An 18,303-nucleotide genomic window follows, 5' to 3' on the forward strand; every position below is an offset into this window, starting at 1 on the left:
TACCAATAGAAATCAATGGAAATAAAAACGTTTCGACCAATATTGCAGTAACATTTGGTAATACTACTTTGCCAGGAATGGAGTTGAGTGGACGACTCTTGAATGCCAAAATGTTTTGAGTAATGATTCCTTGGAGAATGCCTGCTGAACTTCAACTGTTACTGTATCTTGTCTTCTCTTTCCAGGGGATCAGTAATTGGCCCAACCTTCCACTTTGATACTCACAAACTGAAATTTGGCCCTGTCTCATATGGCTTCAAGAACACCCAGTTCTGTACCCTTCACAACTCATCCCTGGTACCGATGACGTACACCCTCAGAATCCCAGGTGATGGTGACACGCCAAGTGTTGAGGCAACTGATGACGAGGCCATTGACAACTCCATCCACAATCCGAAAGAGTTTGAAATCACGCCGAACACTGGGACCCTCCCTCCGCAGAGCAACAAGAAGATTCAAATTGATTTTGTGTCAAACACTTTGAGGAAATACGACACTGCGCTTGTCGTTGATGTCAAAGGTGTTGGTGATGAGATCGTTTCGCTTCCCATCATTTCCCGGTGTGTCATTCCAAACATCACTGTGCTGACCCCGATCCTGGATTACGGAAGGTGCTTCTTGAATCATCCATATGAGCAGAATGCCAAGCTGTCCAATGATTCTGACCTGCCGGCGAAATATGAAGTCATACCACAAGTTGATGATGACTTGATTCCTATCAAATTCTACAGTCCTCAACCGAAGGTATGAATATCTTTTAGTATTGAAATCATATACTGTGTGAGGCCCTGTTTTATGCCATTAAAAGCACTGATCTTGAACCTGGTCAATTGGTTTGAAAAAAGTATCTCATTCATAATCCAAGCATCATGTGTTTGAAACCTGGTGCTGCCCTGTGGCCTGGGCAAGTCACCTTATTTGTCATATTCGTTGGACTAAACTGAGAGAGGTTGGAATGACTTAATCTGGATTGCCTCGTCCGTTTAAAGCAATGTCTTTGTTGTCTTGCAGGGCATTATCCCTCCCCACCATGTCATCGAGGTGCCGCTCGTCATCACTCCAAAAGGCCTTGAAGAGTTGGAGGTGATGAGCAGTATTCATATCTTCGGCAGCATTGAACAAGCGCTGGTAAGTATTGTAGTTCTTGCCCTTAACATGACATCAACTTATTAGGTCGCTTACTTTTACAGTTGTTAAGGTCTCTTACTTTTACTGTTACTGTAAGTTCTCTTACTTTTACAGTTGTTAAGGTCTCATACTTTTACTCTTACTGTAAGTTCTCTTACTTTTACAGTTGTTAAGGTATCTTACTTTTACTGTTACTGTAAGGTCACTTACTTTTACTGTTACTGTAAGGTCTTTTACTATTACTGTTATTTATACATGTTCCAGCCTGTACAGATCAGTTGTATTGGAGAAGGACCCGTGGTGCACGTGGAACCTCTTGAGATCAACTGGGGTCAGATCCCTGTCCTGACGGACACCCCAGCTACGATCTACCTCTCCAATGAGTCGCTCATCCCAGCAAAGTTCACCGCTCACATGGTCAGGCCAAGCTCTGTTTGGACGGTCGAACCTCGCGATGGAGAGATTCCACCAGAGGAGGAGGCGACCCTTACAGTCACGGCAAGACTGGATGACTGCGTCAGGTAATGGTTCCTCGGTCATAGATTTCTTTACTGTTTTAGACACTATCGAAAAATAATAGAAATTTAAGACATCACATTATGAAAGAGACTCGTCAAGCAATAGTGAAGCCAGTGGAATAATTGAATCAAAGTTAACGGTATTTTCTTAATTAAGGTTCCAAGACAAACTCCAGATCAACTTCCTCAACAGCCAGTCTCGTGTCATACCACTGATGGCGTATGGTCACGGCACAACCATTACTGCTATCCCTCCTCTTGGACCAGTCCTTGATTTGGGACCCCACTTTGGGTAAGTCAACATGCTTATTCACAGTCAAATATTTCTGCACTGCGAGTTGTAGAGTCCTAAATCCTGCTTGCTGTGGCAGTTACTCCCAGTTTGATAATGGAACTTGTTGTTGTCACAAATGTTGTTATATCAAATATTACAGGAGCAACCCATGTCGCAGGAAATTCATCTTGACAAACAGCGGCAGACGTCACCAACAGCTTGTCTGGAATACGGAGGGTTACCCTCTGGTCAAGTCACGTCGCGATCCTCTGCCAATGAATCCAAAAGATGTCCGGTATAAGCAGATCCAGGCAAATACAGCCCAGCCCAGCGGTCCCATCTTCAGGCTGACACCCCAGCGCATGGAGCTTCAACCCGGTGAAAGCATTGAGGCGACTCTGGAAGGGTTTGTGGATACGTAAGTCCCATATACACAAATCTACATGATAAAGTATCTTGACTGAGATTGGCCTTTTAAACACCCAAAGACTTGAACATTACATTCTTAAAGACTGAAGTTATCTTAAAGGGAGTTAGCAACATTGGCTTGCAGTGTTGTTTTAATGCACTAACCATTACATTTGATAGTTACTCGCTTTTGCTTGGACGTGATCCCACGATGGTAAGAGAGGTCAGTTGCCTCAGGGCAGTATCCCAATGGCACTGGTCCTTTCCACTACCAAAGCAATACATGTATTAACTTCTCATGTTTCTTCGCACTTTAGGCCACAAGCTGTCAAAGAGCGTCTCCTATGCCATGCCATCATTGGTCGGGCTGGAGGGAAGGAATTGATCAAGAAAGTTGATGTCAAAGTGGAATTCATCGCACCGTTGCTAGAGTTCTCCGACAAATATGTATTCTTTAGAGTTGACGGGGTGAGTAGAAAACTGATGCAATTCTGGTTTGTGATGTTTTTGAATGAAAACTTAGTTAGGAGACTGATTTCTGCTATCTCCGTAAAAATAATGAATTCTTCGATTTCACTTTCAGCATCCTGGTGTGGAATTGGAACTGCAGATGAGGACTCTTGAGTTGACGAATGTATCCAGCCTCCCGCTGACCTCGCAACTCTCACTCAAATACCCATTCCAGATTGTGCTCGATGATGGTGAGGAGGTGTCTGAGACGGTTAGTATGGTATTCATGTTTTTGGGGGGGAAATATTTGGAGAAAAATGATCATCTCTGTAGTTAAGTTTCAATGGCAGGACGAAGAGTAGTATATTCTCAATATTGAAGAAATTAGGACAGATTTGTGAAAATCTGTGCAATGCTTTAGTCCTTTTTTTTGAAGATGAGAACATTTCGTTCGAAATTCCCTTGATTAATCTTGGTATAAACTGACGGAAAATTCTTTATTTCAGGAAGTGCATCTTTCGATAGGTCAGCATGTCAGCGTAAGAATTCAGTTCGACCCTGCATACAAGGACGACCGCCACATTCGTACGATCGATGAAGTTCTAACCGTCGCTTACAAAGAACATCCCCATATTGTGAGTAGCAGTTCTAAGAATAGCCACTGGTCTCCATGTCTGTTACAATTGGGATTTAGTTTATCAAAGTTTTGATTGCTAGATCCATTATTTTGTCCGATAGTTATTGACAGATTGTGGATATAGTCTAAGTCGCAGTTGCATGTTGTAGAGAATGGAACCAAGTCTGCATGTCTGAGATCGTATGATAAAAGATGCCAAATGATATCCTGAACTCTTTACCAAAAAAATTCATGCATATTTTCATAAACTTTTTCATCTCAAGGACTACATTGCCCTACGAGGTGAGGTCTATTTCCCTAATTTGGACTTCGAGAAAGCAGTTGTTGACTTTGGTTGTATCTTGAATGACACCGAGGTGACACGCTATATCAACATCACCAATAACAGCCCAATGGATGTCAAATACCGCTGGTCTTTCCTGATTGGGGATGAGCCGTACGCCATCTGGAATCGCCGTCCAAAAGTTGTGGAATTAAAAGACGAGGTGACAGCTTCTGAGGATGATTTGATTCCTGTGCCACCACCAACGGAGGCGAGCCGTGAGGTGGAGGTGCTGATTGAAGAGATGCCGGAAGCTCGGGAAGACGAGGAGCTTGGTCAGGAAGTCAAGGTGCGTAGGAAGAGTTATTCCCATGATGAACTTTGCTGTTGAAATCTGTTGGTCAGATGATGGACATGTTCAAGAAGATAAGACAAGGGGGGACAGGGGGAGGGTAGAAAAAGTTTTGTGACACTACAGAGATGTGATGTCAATTTTGTCTGAGTTTTCATATCATTTTGATGCATACCCCATTGAAAAATGTGATTTCTCTTGTTAGGATGGCGATGCAGACATGTCTGTAGCCCAGGATAGAGAGACTGAGAAGACAGATGAAGCCTCCCGTGCTGTCAGCAAAGAGGAACTCATCCTCAATTTGGATAATGTTGAAAGTGAAAAAGAGAAAGATGAGAAGGAGGAGACAGCAGAAGGAGAAGAGCAAGACCTTGAAGAGCCAGAAAAGGTAAAATGAACATCCTGTGCAAATATACACTCGCTTTTTTTGTGTCCCTCTCTTAGGTGATGGAATGGTTGCGTGCTTGGTACAGAATATGACTCAAATTTTGATAAAAACGCTCTAGTGGAAATTGTCCTTAACATGTCGCTGATGTCGTATCTTGTTGCTTTTCTCAGGCAGAACAGGAGACACAGGGAACCGAGGAGAAGAAGTCCCCGCGTGAGTCTGCAAGGAGTGTAAAGGAGACGCCCAGGCCTGGCACATCTGCAAGCAAACGACCAGCCATTAATGATGTATTGCAGTCACTGCTGGAACAGGACAGAGACCCTAGTCCTGTAGGCGTGGAAGAGGTCTTTGACATTCTTCCTTTGTATGGCCACCTGAAGCCAGGAGACACGGAACAGATCACCTTGACCTTCTATGGCCATGCCGACATCTGGAGCAAAGCGAAGGCGGTCTGTGAGGTGGAGGCAGGGCCAACATATGAGTTTGAGCTCAAAGGTGAAGCATCCCTGGTTGAGTACAGATTTGACGAGACAGATATCGACTATGGAAAACAGGTGGGTGATTGAAACCTTCGCTGCTTCAGTATGAGCTTACTTCTTTCACTCGCTGTCCTGTGGTTTCAGTCCGTACTCTCCCATTGAGCTGACTTCTAATGACTCTCACTTTCAGATGTATGACGACATTGCCACGGCTGAGATCACCCTCCACAACCTGGGTAAAGTTGGCTTTGAGTTCACGGCTCTTGGTATGGATCCAACCCTTGAAGAGAAACCACGACCAGGGGTCCCTGTCATGATTCCTCACACTGTAAGTGCACATTTTCCCCAAACTCATGGAACTTTTGTGGCGCAAATGCATCCATTCAAGTTTAAGGCGAACTTATCTATGAAAACGGTGGATGATGCCACAGTCAACAGTAACCATATCATGTTTTGAAATAAAAAGTCAAATTAAACACACAAGTTGTTTTATTTTTCAGGGTCATATCGAGGCAATGAGTCAACAAACTCTGACCATCAAGTACTTGCCCGGCGTTCCTGAGAGATTCCACCGCAGTTTCCAAGTCCAGGTTGCGCACTTTGAACCTGATACAATCAATCTGTACGGAGAAGGTGTTTTCCCCAGGATTTCTCTCGACCTGCCACGTATCGGAGATGAGGCGGGTCACTACAGCAGCCTGTTGAAGGAGGCAAGGGAGACGCTGTGTAAGGATTCGAGGAAGGAGTGCACTGACAAGGAGGCGCAGGGATCTCACAGATTAGCAGAGGAGGGCAAACCTTGCATTACCATGACGGTAAGTCTTCTATTGGATCGACCTGTTGTATCAATGCCATCGGTCACCTCAGTAGAGGTTGTGAGATGTGATATGGACTGTTAGTTTTAGTGCAAATTTGTTGACAATAGCTTTCTTTGCCTTGAACTGGTAGTCGTTGAAATCCAGTGTCAATCATTGACCTTAAGTAGCAGGGCTTGCTTTTTAAGGTGGGTTTCTCTCTTGAGTGCTGCTCTTCCCTCATTATCAAAATATTCCCACAAAACATGTCAGGCTGACAGTTGATTGTGTTCGTGTGGTACTCGTTGACGTATTCTATAGCTGTTGATGGGCACCAAAAATCGCTGGCAATTTCAATTAAATACTTCTTTACTTTGTAATTTCAGCAAGAACATGTTCCATCAGAGCTTGAGATTCAGATGGAGGTTGAACGCCTGATGGTGCAGGAGTTTGCCGTGGACCGGCAGCTGGGCAACATGACCAACAGAAGTGAGGAGGTGCAAGAGGTTACAAAGTCTCAGGTGTCTGCTACTGATCGAAGTCTGAAAAACGCAACAGACAGGAGCTCCAAGAAGGGTGCCAAGAAATCTAAGAAACCAAAGTAGGTATCATTGTGTTGTGTATTGTAGTGGTGTTTGTCTTTCTTATGTGATGAGACAACGTGACGTTTACATTTGCACAAAGCTCAATAATTCCCCTATGGTAATCCCCTAGGTATGATAGAAGTGTTGTTGTACTTTCAGGCCAAGGCTTGCAGACTATCAGCTCGATTTCGGTTACGTCGTCCTCGGCACCGTCCGTACTCACATCGTACGAGCAACAAACACTGGCATGTTCCCTTGTTCTTTCTCCGTGGATCGCGACAATATCCACCATTGTGGATTCAACGTTGAACTGGATCGTGTACGTCAGCTTCCCGGAGCACCTGATCACGAGACTGTCGACTTCGTCGTAAGCTTTGATCCGAGGGGAGCGAACCTTTCACTAGGATCGGTGGAAACGGAAGTGCCAGTCAATGTAAGTAGGATGTAATCATGGCTTTGTAGTGTCGGCTCATCTTAAATGGTTAGTGTGAATCAGCCAGGAGGCTTTATGAGTCGCATACCTTTTCTGGGCTCATACAGAGCATGACTAATAAATAATGGTCTTTTCCTTCAGATTGTCGGTGGCCCCCAGGTGTGTATGCGTCTCTCCGCCCACGTGACAATGCCCGATATGGAGATCTCAACGGACACGTTGGAATTCGAGGAGGTGCGCTGCGGTGAATGTAAAGTGGTGACTGTCCAGCTGCACAATCATAAACATGTCCGCTGCGAGTGGTCTTCCATATCTGATGACAATAATAAGAGGAAGGTAGGTCAAAGTTCACACTTTTCTTCATACCCATCAATCACCTGTTTACCATATACATCGTGTCCTGATGACTGGTTCTAAAGGAGCAATTACCGTGATGTGATTCTAAGTGTACATCCAGTGTTTTGGAGTCCTTTTGGAAATGATGAAATTGTAAAAAACCTTGGTCGGTTTTTGTTTTCAGATTGACAAGACCATTCCGATGCATCTCCGCCGTAAAATGCGCCAAGAAAAACCCAAGCCCAAGACGTTCGAGATGATGCCTCCGACGGGTTACTTGATGCCTGGACAGAGGGTTAACGTCCAGGTCAAGTTCATGCCAACTGAAGAGGTGAGTCATGTTCAAAGTGCGGTGGTGTATCTGTGAGAGGTTCCAATCCTTCTGTGGCCACTGTGTTGTTGCTCATTGATATCACTCAAAATACTCTGGGGTACTGAAATATTTGGTGAATGGCCTCCTGCAGAAGCATTTATGAAAAAGAACTTCATTGAAAGAAGAAGTTGTAAAAGCTTGACTGACCGAAATCATTATCTTTGACTTGTTACTTGTTTCAGAAATTCTACGAGCAAAGAATACCAATCCGTCTGTCTCAAAGCAGTCAGCGTATTCTTCTCCTGGCCCGAGGTCAAGGCCTGGAGCCGAGGTTGGAGATGGACAAGAATCTGGTGGAGTTTGGCCCGATCTTGCCGCACAGTAGCGGCGATGAGCAAGACGTAATCGTCAGGAACCCCTGCTCGTTCCCGATTGAGTTCTACAGTCTGGAATGCGATAAGGTTTATTTGGAAGAGGAGAAGATCTTGCGGTTGATGAAGGGCTATGATGAACATAATACGATTCTGTTGCCTCCCAGGCCACCGATGGAGAAACTGCCTCTAGAGTTGCTGGATTACTATGATGGTGAGATACATTCTCTACTTCCTTTAAAGGAAGAATCTGGTTGGGGGTTTAAATTCACTTATTTTTCAAACAGAAGTAAAAATCTCCTCTAGACGGGTAGTTAGCATCCAGATGCGTAAAGGCTTGTTTTGTCACGGCATGTTTTTGATCTCGTTCTTTAGAGCAAATGAAGAAGTTTGAAGAAGCAGAACGTGTGCGTCGTGAAGCAGAAGAGGCGGCTGAACAAGCGCGTCGTGAACAGGAGGAGGCGGAGCGTGAGGCTGCTGAAGCTGCCGCTGAAGCAGAAGACAAGGATGGCGACCAAGCAACAGAAGATGGGGCAGGCCTGGACGTGCCAAGGGTTATTACGACAGGGCCATCTAGGGAGACAACTCATGTGGAGCCAGTTCCACTGCCGGAAGATCGCGACGAATGGGATGGACTCGGAGAGGACGATGAAGGTCAGTGGTTTTTCCACTATGTTTACTCCAATTTTCTGTTACTACTAGATAGGTGGAGTTGTCAGTCAATATTTGACAAAAATTGATCTAAATTAATTTAATCTTATGCAGATAAATTCAAAGATACGTCCAGCAGTGTTGGCGTTGGTGAACTGGAAATCACTCCTGTATCTGCTGCGATTGCCCGTCATCTAGGCATCGACCTGTCGCCAGAAGGCAAAGCTGCCAGGAACAGACGCGGCATTGCTATCGTCGTGAACGGAGCACCAATGGCGGGAAAAACTTCCACGGCGGTTCTGCTGGCAAAACGCTACGAGGCTGCTTTGTTGACAATAGACGGCATTGTACTGGAAGCGATATCAAATGGTAACACGGCATCTGGACTTCGCGCGCGTGAACTGTGCGCTGAGGCGGCCCGTCATGCGGAGGAACTCAAGGCTGCAGAGGAAGGAGTTGATGGGGAGAAGAAAGCCTCTGGTGGTCTCAGTATGGAGGCTGTAGCTGCACATACACAAGGACAAAGTAAGTGATAATACCACATTAGAGATCTATGTCATTTTGATGTTTGCAATTTTAAGATCATTCTGCTCCCAGCATGATTGAGATTCTGGATAGGATAAGCATACTGTCCTTCTTGACCCCTATAAATGATGAAGTGGAGACAGTCTACGTATATGTGTTCTGTTTCAGCCCTCCTGTCCGGCATCAATGCAGCACATTCTGTTGCCCACAGCCTTGCCTCCAACCGCAAGACAAGCGTCATCTCGGGTGAGAAGGGGAAAGACAAACATCACGGGAGCAGTGTCGTGACTGGGAAGACAGCAGACAAGACATCGACGTCTGCTGAGGGTGGAACTGGAAGCCAGGTGAGTTCATCGCAACAGAATCTGTAGGAAACTTATCTTTAGAGGGCAGTCCAGTCTAATGAAAACAACATAGCTTTTACAAAATTGATCATAGAACATGGAAGCATTCATTTTTGGAAAACATTAGTTTGGGCTTTGTTCAAAATATGTATTTTCTCTTGAATTTCCAGAAGAGTTTTTTTGAGTAGTTTTTCCACATTTTTACGAAAAGGGTCAACAATGGAATCTTTGTTCTTTCGACATCAATGATGAAATTCTTAAATTCCCCTTAAATAATTTTCACTTTGCCAGCAATTCCTGGTGCCTCATCGGGGCCACCACTTACCTAGATGTCCATGTCAAACAATTACAATTCAAGTATGTACATACAAGGCTTATGGAGAGAGGGTTTAACGTCTAGGTGCTGGGAAAGGTTAAAAGTGCACACTTATGCCAATGTACTATTGTGGTTTACAGTTTATTCCAACTTTGTATCATTTTTACCATTTCCCGACTGCCAGATTTCAGAAAGCCGTGCAAATACTCCCCCTGAGTTTAATGGGTCTGTCATGAACCTCAATGAGTCTGTCATGAGTCAGTCCGAGACGTTGGAATCAAGGACTGTGTTCGAGCCAAGGAATGGGGCACAGTCTGTTTTGTCGACAATGGACAATCCACCTGTTGCAGAATCTCTCATTTCTGCTGTCTCAAAGTCAGTTGACTCGTCCTCAACTTCCAAAAAAACCACAAGCGCTTTAGATGCATTCAGGGCAAGGGCCAGTGCATCGTCGCGTAGACAGACTGTGACCGGGTCAGCAATGTCCAACATATCCAAGACGGGCAGAATGTCCCAGTTTCTGGAAAGTGCACGATCTCGTATGGGTAGACAGGCGCCCTCTGTTGTCTCTCTTGCAAATGAATCTGGGCTTGATATCGGCATGAAGAAATCTGTCAGACGGCAAGGGAGTGCTCAGTCTCGCGTGTCAGGTGTCAACGAAGCTGAGCCGAGCACGAAACATAAACAAAAACAACAGAAGGAGGTAAACATGCTTGCAGTGCATGATTTGGGAATGAAATGTACTTTGGTTTCAGATCAATGAAATTTTGTTGATTGTTGTTGAAAGTAAAAGAATATTGATTTGTTATTGGATTAATTCTCATTTGTTTTGTAGTGGCTATGGTGTGGTGAAATGATTTTGTTAGATTTGGTTTGCAAAACTTGTTTATTTTGATGACCTTGTCAAGAAAAGGCTTATGGAATGGTTTTTCATCTGTAGTTGTCTGTGCAGTAAAGAGCATGTTAGTACATGTTCTCCTAATTCACAATCTTTGTTTCAGTCTAGTGACAGCAAAAAGAGTTCATTTAAGTCCAAAGTGTTAAAGGCCAAATTCATATCAGGGCTATTGAGGCCTCCCGTTCAAAGCCTGGGCATTCCCGGTCCAAATTCCGATACAGAAGCTAGTACGAGCCATGCGTCAGACTTGTCAAAGGTGCCGCATGTTCTGATGTCGAATTTCAGTTTTTAAATCTGATTATTGTGTCTATGCTTCAGCCATGTCTTCAATCAAACCAAGCAGTCTTATTTTTCGACTTTGAGTTTGTTCCCAATATTGCCCGTACCGTAGAAATCTACGTCCTCTAAATTTGCTAATATTCAGCTTGTCAATGCCACTGCTCAAGAAACAAGTTGAAGTCTAAACATTTATTATTGTATCCTTGATATGATAGGACTGCTTAGTTTCGGACTGCAGTGTCCATTTTGGCTGACTTGAGCGCCCATAGATGTCATTGCACGAGAAATTCTATCTTTGTGTGGTTATCTCAGCTGTTTACACCAGTGTCTTGTATGACCAATTGGAAGGAAGGCGACATGATTTTGTCAGTGTATACATTTTAATTCTTGTGGCCATAAGTCTTTTTTTCTTCATTAGAAGATCATATGTTGTCAAGTAGTTTGTTGTACGTCATGGCGTCATTTTTCGAATGCAGACTTTGCCAATAAGCAATATCAACATTACGAAAGACATCAGAGTCTGAGTTATAATCCTACAGCTCCCATCAATGGGTTCTTAGCTAGTGTGATACTGAATTATAGATGTACGAGATTTTCCAGCTTTAGAAAAGGGGCCATGGGCTAGCATTGCTAGTCAACATCTGACTTGGTCCAAAAAATGAAGAAATTAGGCAGATTAATTCAGACACATTGTATTCATTACAGCGGAGAAAAAGCATGTTTCCTTTACCGCAAAGGTTCTCAATATCAAAAGGAACAAAGGATTCTCCATTCAGCAATTTGAATGGGGTTGACAAAGAGAGTGAGGTATCGAAATAAAGACTACTAGGCATCACTAGAATAATTTAAACCCAATCCATTCAGGACAATAATAGGCAATATTAGGCTATTTGGTGGCCATTTTGGAGTTTGGGGGCCATCTTAGACCTAAGGCAAAATCCAGGGTGGCCCCAAAACCTGATGGTACCATTGAAGGAACTGAGGAAACTATTTTTTAGGACAGAATGGCACAAAATGTGGGACACAAATATTTTCCCATGAAATCTTGAATACTTGAACTATCATTGGAATGTTCTCAATCTCAGTGAGCACTTGAAAATCAATGTCTGGTCTTTGTTTGCCTGAGTGGAATGATTTTTTGTCTCGACTTCAAAACATTACTCTGCCTTCTCATGAAGTCCTTGATGGATTGGAATACAATTCCTTTGTTATGTTCTTCTTAGTTCTGTTCTGTTTTAGGTTTGTTTTCTAAATTATGATTCAGCTTTACAGTTCTCAAGACCCTCAGTTTGTCTGTTTCCAAGCAGCCCTTAAGACAAGTGGGTACTGAGAACATTGTTTTGCATTGGTTGTTCAACGTAAAATTACATGTAGGTCTCTCTTCATGAAAAGTTATTTTGAAAATGTTGCATGTCACATGTACAGTACATGAATCTTTTACTGTTTATAGGTTAACGGTACTATATCTCAAGTGACTAGTTTAGTCCCAGTCTTACATATCTATCATTTTCAATGTGTTCTTTGCATGCAGGACCACAGCTTTACACCCCTCATTAGGTTGATGTCATATTTTCAACCATGCACCAAGTACATGTAGTCATGAAATTGACTTCAGTTAAATTCATTCTTTCTTATAGATAGATAGCGTAAACTTGATAGCGGTAGTTTGAATTTTGACTATAAATTCGGATTTATCTTTATGAAATTGTAGAAATTTACTTAGTTATTGTGAATGCCCAGCTCTGGATAACTAAATCATTTCATTAATTTTATGAACAGCATTTTACTCCCATCTCTGGTTGATGTATTTATTTTCCTTTTACATAAATTGTCCTTTATCGGTGAACAATGAGATTTTGACATCGTCTATTCTGTTGTTTATATGAACCCAAGGAAAGAGGAAAGTAATGCCATAAGACTGAAACATTTCATTTGTTGATTTCAGGTCCCCAGCAGCCCTCCACCATTGGTTGCACCAATCGCTCGTCGGTTGAGCGTGAGCGCTAGCGTGGCCGGTGAAGATGGTCTGATGAGCACTATACTTCCCGAAGATGTTCTGGTTGAAATCTTAGCTGAACGTTTACAGGTAAGGAGGTTGGAGACACTTACTGCATTCAGTTTTTGACCCTGGTACCCGAACGTCATTGTGTCTAAAAATGTTGGGTGCTATCACAAGTGAAGTGGACGCAAGATGTTAGAAGGAAATCTCCACAGTTGTATAGGGTACTTTGATGTCCCCTAGGACCAGGGTGATTTCAACAATAGAATTCGATAAGATGATATGGGACTGGAAACTTTGAAAATACTGCATCTTTTTGTTGTTTCTGATCGTTTCAGTTGAATGACTGCCACCGTGGTGTGGTGTTCGACAGCTTGGAGACCCTCTTCAGCCCGAACATGGTTGCGACAGCCGCAGCCATCCTCAAGGCTCTCAACAACAGGAAGTACTTGTTCTTCATCTCGTTGAAACTCGATTACAACGTGCTCAAGGAAAGAGAGAAGAAACAACAAGAGGAAGAAGGTAAACGCATTGATTTACTTTGCAAAAAGTACACAGATAGAATCTTAGTTTTCTGGACATTGAATATCGTGCTGTTGTTTGCTGCTCGAGTCCATGTTGTGATTCTGCCATGATTGTTTCCAGAACGCCTCGAGAAGGAACAGGAGGAAAAAGAGCGCCTGCGTCTTGAAGAAATGTCGGAAGATGAATACGATAATTTGACGGAAGATGAAAAGGCAAATGTGGACAAGAAACGATTGGAGATAAAGAAGGAGAGGATAAGAAGGTAAGAATGGTTACGATGAGGAGTTGCTCTGATGGCTCAGTGGCTGTGTATGTCTCCCTCTAGTGATCAGACAACATGTTCTGTGGTTTTTGGCCCCTAGCAGCTGCTTCTAAGGTAGTCTACATACCAGTATTTTGTACCCCTGTCTTTCTAAAAAGCTAAAACCTCTTGTTGATTGCCTACCCTTGTAGAAGTCACAAGGGAAGGTGAGTTGACTAATGCATCCCCTCACAGATGGTCAGTCAGATATAGATGTCTCACCATATGGGCTGCTCACAGCACATCATCTGCATGTTTCCACTTAAGTAATCTGTGAATAGTTAATTTTCAAGTGTAAAAGTAACACACGTGTCACCTGGTTGTACTGGAGAGTTTTCATGGTGTTACGGAAGTTTCATTTTGTTTACAGGGAACAAGAAGAGAGGCAGGAACGTGAGAGGCGTGAGCGTGAGGCGTTCGAAGCAGAACAGCGCCGCCTTGAGGAAGAAAAGTAAGTGATTCGAATGAACTTGAATATTCCTAGCACAGATGTTGCTTGACTGGTGGCCAACCTCATTTTCTGCAGTATGAATGAGGTGTATTGTCTGTGTCCTGTGTCATCCACCATTTCATTATACTGAAGTTTCCTCCTGTGACTTCTCATTAGTTCTTCTGTACAATACTGTACTCAAGGTCAAACTGATAAATCATTGATGAATGTATGGTCAATACACACAATTGAAAGATCTCTTCTCGATTATCACCTTTCTCATTAAAGTGTATGTTTCTAAACTTATAGCACTTCTTCAGTAGTGTTCATCAGTCTCTATAACCCCTTTTGATTTTCTTCTTCAGACTAAACAAGAAGAACCGTCGCAAGCAGCAGCAAGCTGATAAAGATGGCAAAGATGGCAAGAAACCTGCTGGTAAAGATAGTAAGGAGAAGATACCTCCTCCCAAGAAAGAGGGCTCCAAGGTTCATGACAGTGACCACAACGTCAACAAACCCTTGTCCACAGATCGGCCAGAGTCGCACCAGACGGAGAAGAGTGATAGTATGCTTGACGCGGAGGGAAAGTATGTATAAATGACTGATGCATGGAGGTAGCTTTTAAACTTCGCTTGACATGTAAAGCAGGAGAGCAGTTCTGACAGGACTCTATTGTCCTCTTGGAATTCACTTCTGAATTAGACAATGTCATTTGGTAGTTTATTCAAAAGGCCTACCAATACTGATTCAAGACATGGTCATGGTTTAAATCATATTCTCTCATTTTATTGCCTTTACCATATTTCAGGAAAAAGAAGGGCAAAGATGGCAAGAGACCAATCTCTAATGAAGCCAAGGACCCTGCTGCCGTATCTGGAGAGGAACCTGTCAGAGACCCAGTTAAAGAGGCCGAGCTACTTTTGATGCAGAAGTAAGGATCACATGATCTTATTCTTGGTACTTCGTGGTCAGATATGAATTGAAATACGATGGTCTGTCTCTTAACGGACACCTCTGCTAGCAGGTCATCTTCTCTATTAGGACTTCGTTCCCAAATGAGTTGTTTGCAAGTTGACCACATTAATCCAGGCACCTCCCTATTGAGTATTGCATTCGTCAGTCCGAAGGGTTTCCTTTTCAGAGAGGTAGTACCGTAGAATGGCTGCTTCTTGGCATATAGAAATCTAAGGATCTGCATGATACCGTTCTGTGTAAAATAACAATATCTTATGAAATGTAACTTCTCTATTCAGGTTCCGTACATTCGAACACGCCCAGAAAGATATTGTTGACCTGGTGACATTCTGGGATCGTACGTGTGGTGCCATTCGTCGACCAACCACACCGTCGGAGCGCTCAGAGGCTGTGGAGGAAGCTCATCCTCCATCTGGGAAGAAGGGGAAGGGGAAGGAGAAGGGAGACAAACATGATAAGGAGAAGTTGAAGGAACAGCAGGAGCGCGAACGTGCGGAGAAAGAGAAAGCGGCCAAAGAGGTAGGGTGCTTTCTGGAGAATGTTTCAGATGCCAGGTGTCATTGGTGTTGTGTTCTACTTAGAAATTCTGGTTTGGGACAGCTTGGAGCCAAGTCCAGATCGCATAAAGATTGTTTCCGTGTTTGAGTCAAGGTGTTTGTGACTCTCCATACTCAAAGTGATGATGATCCGGATAGTTGGATTGGCCTCGTGTGATCTCAAGACTCATCAGAGAATCTGAATTCAAATATCCTGGGGAGTACCTCCAAGCTATCTCGAACATCTACTGGCGTGAGTTTTGCATCGGTTTGCTTATTGTCCTACACTGGCTTCATGTATTTTCCAGGCAGAGGCAGCAGCGAGTGAGGCTGGCAACCAGGAGGCTGATGCATCTGTTGATGAGGGTGAGAAACAGGATGATGGTGTCGGTGTATCGCATATCCTGTTGGACTGCAGCGATGTCACCATCCCAGCTGGGGCACAGATCATCGAGATGGAGAGGTTACCTACGGTTGAAGAAGTCCTTGATGGACTAGGTCTTGGTCCCCACGGCCCACCCATTCCTCCACCAGCTTCGTTCGCTGTAGTTCCATATCCTGTCAAGAGGAGGGCGCCTCCAGGAGCAGAACCTGATGGTCATTACTTGTTTGTGGCGTCCTCGCCCGATGATCCGTAAGTATTTGGATTTGCTTTGTTTTCTCTCAAAAATCACGCCCTCCATAATGATTTCAGCCAATGTAGGGCTTATTTGCATTCCAATAGAAAGATGCCTATGTGAATGAATGCATACATCTACACAAAAACACAATGATCATTTGAAATATTCTGCCTTTCAGAAATGTCAATACGGAGGACAGAAGCAAAGATGCGGACATGGATGAAGAGAAGTCTGTGACCCCTGATCGCGGCAAGGATGACCACACGCCGACAAAAGGGCGCAAAGAGAAGCTGAAAATCGAGGATAAGAAGGAGAAGGAAAGGAAGCGCAGTGCTGGACAGAAACGTGGCACAATTAATAGGAGGAGTTCACTGAATGTGTCTCCTCCACCTGGAGCCACCACACCGGGGTCAGATGTAGACAACCAGAGGTGAGTCCAAAAACTTTCTTGTGTCTTCAATATTAACTTTCTAGATATCCTATAGGCTGAGCAAATGGACTTGGGAAACGCTGTCTCTCATAATTCGAGATTAGACTATTCCCGGGATTTGAACAGTTTTCTGTGATTAAGTTATGATTTCAGAGGTACTCCAAGGGTGATTAAGTGTTTTGGTGTCATAACCTCATGTAGGGGGATGTATTTTCTTCTTGGGTATGTGATTTCCTTGAAAAAATGCCGAAAAAATGGAGCATAGTAACTTAAGTCACAAGTGTGTAGATTCCTTAAGTAACCCTAAATGGACCAGGATTGTTTTCACGCAACTTAGGAAGTCAAAGAGGTGGGTTCTCGTAAGCTGACTTTAGATGTTTAGAATAGATCCCTTGCCCCCCTGTCAACCTTAGAGTAACTTAGAGCGTAACCCTAGTATGTGCAACAGCCTGGTGTGTGCATATGATTCAATGCACAAAGAATAATCCTTTCCCTTCAGTACACCCAGTGCTATTACCTAACTTTGTATCTTAAATGTCGTAGCTCAATGGAAAATCTCCCCTTGGCATGCTCAAGGTAAATTTCCGAGTGTTTTTCTTTCGTGACTTTTGCTTAATATGTTTTCTTTTGTGAATGTGACTGTCATAATACTTGGTCAGGAAGTCGGGTTTCAGGTCAGGCAGTTTTGTCCTTCGAGGTATCTTAACACGTTACACAGTATCATAATCATTAAAGGACCACACTAAAAGTACAATCAATAAAGGAACATACAACAAAAAAGTTCAGGCTCAAAAATTAAGGATATGCTCCCTGGATTGAAAATACTAAAGTTGTTGACCAGTATCTCTATTCCACTCTTGATTGTAGTCACGTACAATACTGGTATGTTTATGCCAAAGACATTCTAACAGTGGTTTGTGGTGTATAATTAGTTTCATTGTCTGTTTTTATCATTTCGACTCATATTTTTCCCAATGATGTGTACTGTCGTGTGTTACATCAGTTTTTATGAAAATTAATTTTTGACCATCGTTTGATATTCTGAACTTTTGTGAATACCTTCAGGGGTGAGAATTAATATCCACATGTGTAGTGTGCTCACGTATGGTGAACTGGAACTTCAGCATTGTGCATAATTGTACAGTAGAACCTCTCTATTAAGGACACCCTTGGGACTGACAAGTGCTGTCCTTAATAGAGAGGTGTCCTGATTAGAGAGGTCAAATTGAATGGAAACAACCAATTGGGACCAAACCTAGTGTCCTTAATTGAGAGGTTGTCCTTCATAGAGAGGTGTCCGCTAAGGGAGGTTCCACTGTATTTCTATTTTCCTGACTCTAGACAGTATACTCCAAAATTGATGTTATCGTTTTGCCCTGTGTTTAGTTCCAGCGGTCTAGACGGTCCGATTACTGATGGAAGGTGGCCAAAGTGAGTCTGACAGATGTGTTTTCGTCACCGCGTATCACGTTTTGTAAATTGATGTGCAACATTGTGTTGTTGTCGTTTTGTTTGTCATTCTGCACTGCACGCTTTTGTACAAACTGTGTTTGGCTTGCTGTTAATTTGCTCTCCTTTTACTCTTAAGATTCTTGAAAATACCAAAAATGTGAAAATATTTTTATAAAATTTGTCAGTTTGCCTGGAAGCCACAATGTAAATGTAAATTGGATGCCAACAAAAAAGTGTCCCAGCTCAAATTGCCAAACTTGGTCACAATTGGCAGCTTATCCATGGGCCAACCAAC

The 18,303-nt window shown here is 43.2% G+C and overlaps 1 protein-coding gene across 2 annotated transcripts in view; it reads left to right on the forward strand.

The window, feature by feature from the left end:
- LOC135496232 (hydrocephalus-inducing protein-like) overlaps positions 1-18,303 on the forward strand; it is a 42,034-nt gene that overhangs the window by 5,186 nt on the left and 18,545 nt on the right. The window contains exons 10-40 of one of the 2 annotated variants that reach the window (XM_064785424.1): positions 186-744; positions 1,012-1,128; positions 1,393-1,649; positions 1,804-1,938; positions 2,081-2,338; positions 2,646-2,796; positions 2,912-3,049; positions 3,285-3,413; positions 3,679-4,026; positions 4,235-4,417; positions 4,588-4,971; positions 5,087-5,224; positions 5,397-5,711; positions 6,077-6,291; positions 6,434-6,707; positions 6,849-7,043; positions 7,228-7,374; positions 7,599-7,941; positions 8,103-8,381; positions 8,493-8,903; positions 9,072-9,247; positions 12,686-12,826; positions 13,078-13,261; positions 13,385-13,526; positions 13,936-14,016; positions 14,361-14,582; positions 14,804-14,926; positions 15,249-15,489; positions 15,815-16,140; positions 16,305-16,556; positions 17,943-17,987. In XM_064785424.1, coding sequence (XP_064641494.1) covers positions 186-744; positions 1,012-1,128; positions 1,393-1,649; positions 1,804-1,938; positions 2,081-2,338; positions 2,646-2,796; positions 2,912-3,049; positions 3,285-3,413; positions 3,679-4,026; positions 4,235-4,417; positions 4,588-4,971; positions 5,087-5,224; positions 5,397-5,711; positions 6,077-6,291; positions 6,434-6,707; positions 6,849-7,043; positions 7,228-7,374; positions 7,599-7,941; positions 8,103-8,381; positions 8,493-8,903; positions 9,072-9,247; positions 12,686-12,826; positions 13,078-13,261; positions 13,385-13,526; positions 13,936-14,016; positions 14,361-14,582; positions 14,804-14,926; positions 15,249-15,489; positions 15,815-16,140; positions 16,305-16,556; positions 17,943-17,987 — 6,909 coding nt within the window. The remainder of the gene's footprint in view (positions 1-185; positions 745-1,011; positions 1,129-1,392; positions 1,650-1,803; positions 1,939-2,080; positions 2,339-2,645; positions 2,797-2,911; positions 3,050-3,284; positions 3,414-3,678; positions 4,027-4,234; positions 4,418-4,587; positions 4,972-5,086; positions 5,225-5,396; positions 5,712-6,076; positions 6,292-6,433; positions 6,708-6,848; positions 7,044-7,227; positions 7,375-7,598; positions 7,942-8,102; positions 8,382-8,492; positions 8,904-9,071; positions 9,248-12,685; positions 12,827-13,077; positions 13,262-13,384; positions 13,527-13,935; positions 14,017-14,360; positions 14,583-14,803; positions 14,927-15,248; positions 15,490-15,814; positions 16,141-16,304; positions 16,557-17,942; positions 17,988-18,303) is intronic. The other variant, XM_064785425.1, reaches the window with a different exon arrangement.

Source organism: Lineus longissimus, chromosome 11 (genome assembly GCF_910592395.1).
Source record: "Lineus longissimus chromosome 11, tnLinLong1.2, whole genome shotgun sequence".
Lineage (NCBI taxonomy): Eukaryota > Metazoa > Nemertea > Pilidiophora > Heteronemertea > Lineidae > Lineus > Lineus longissimus.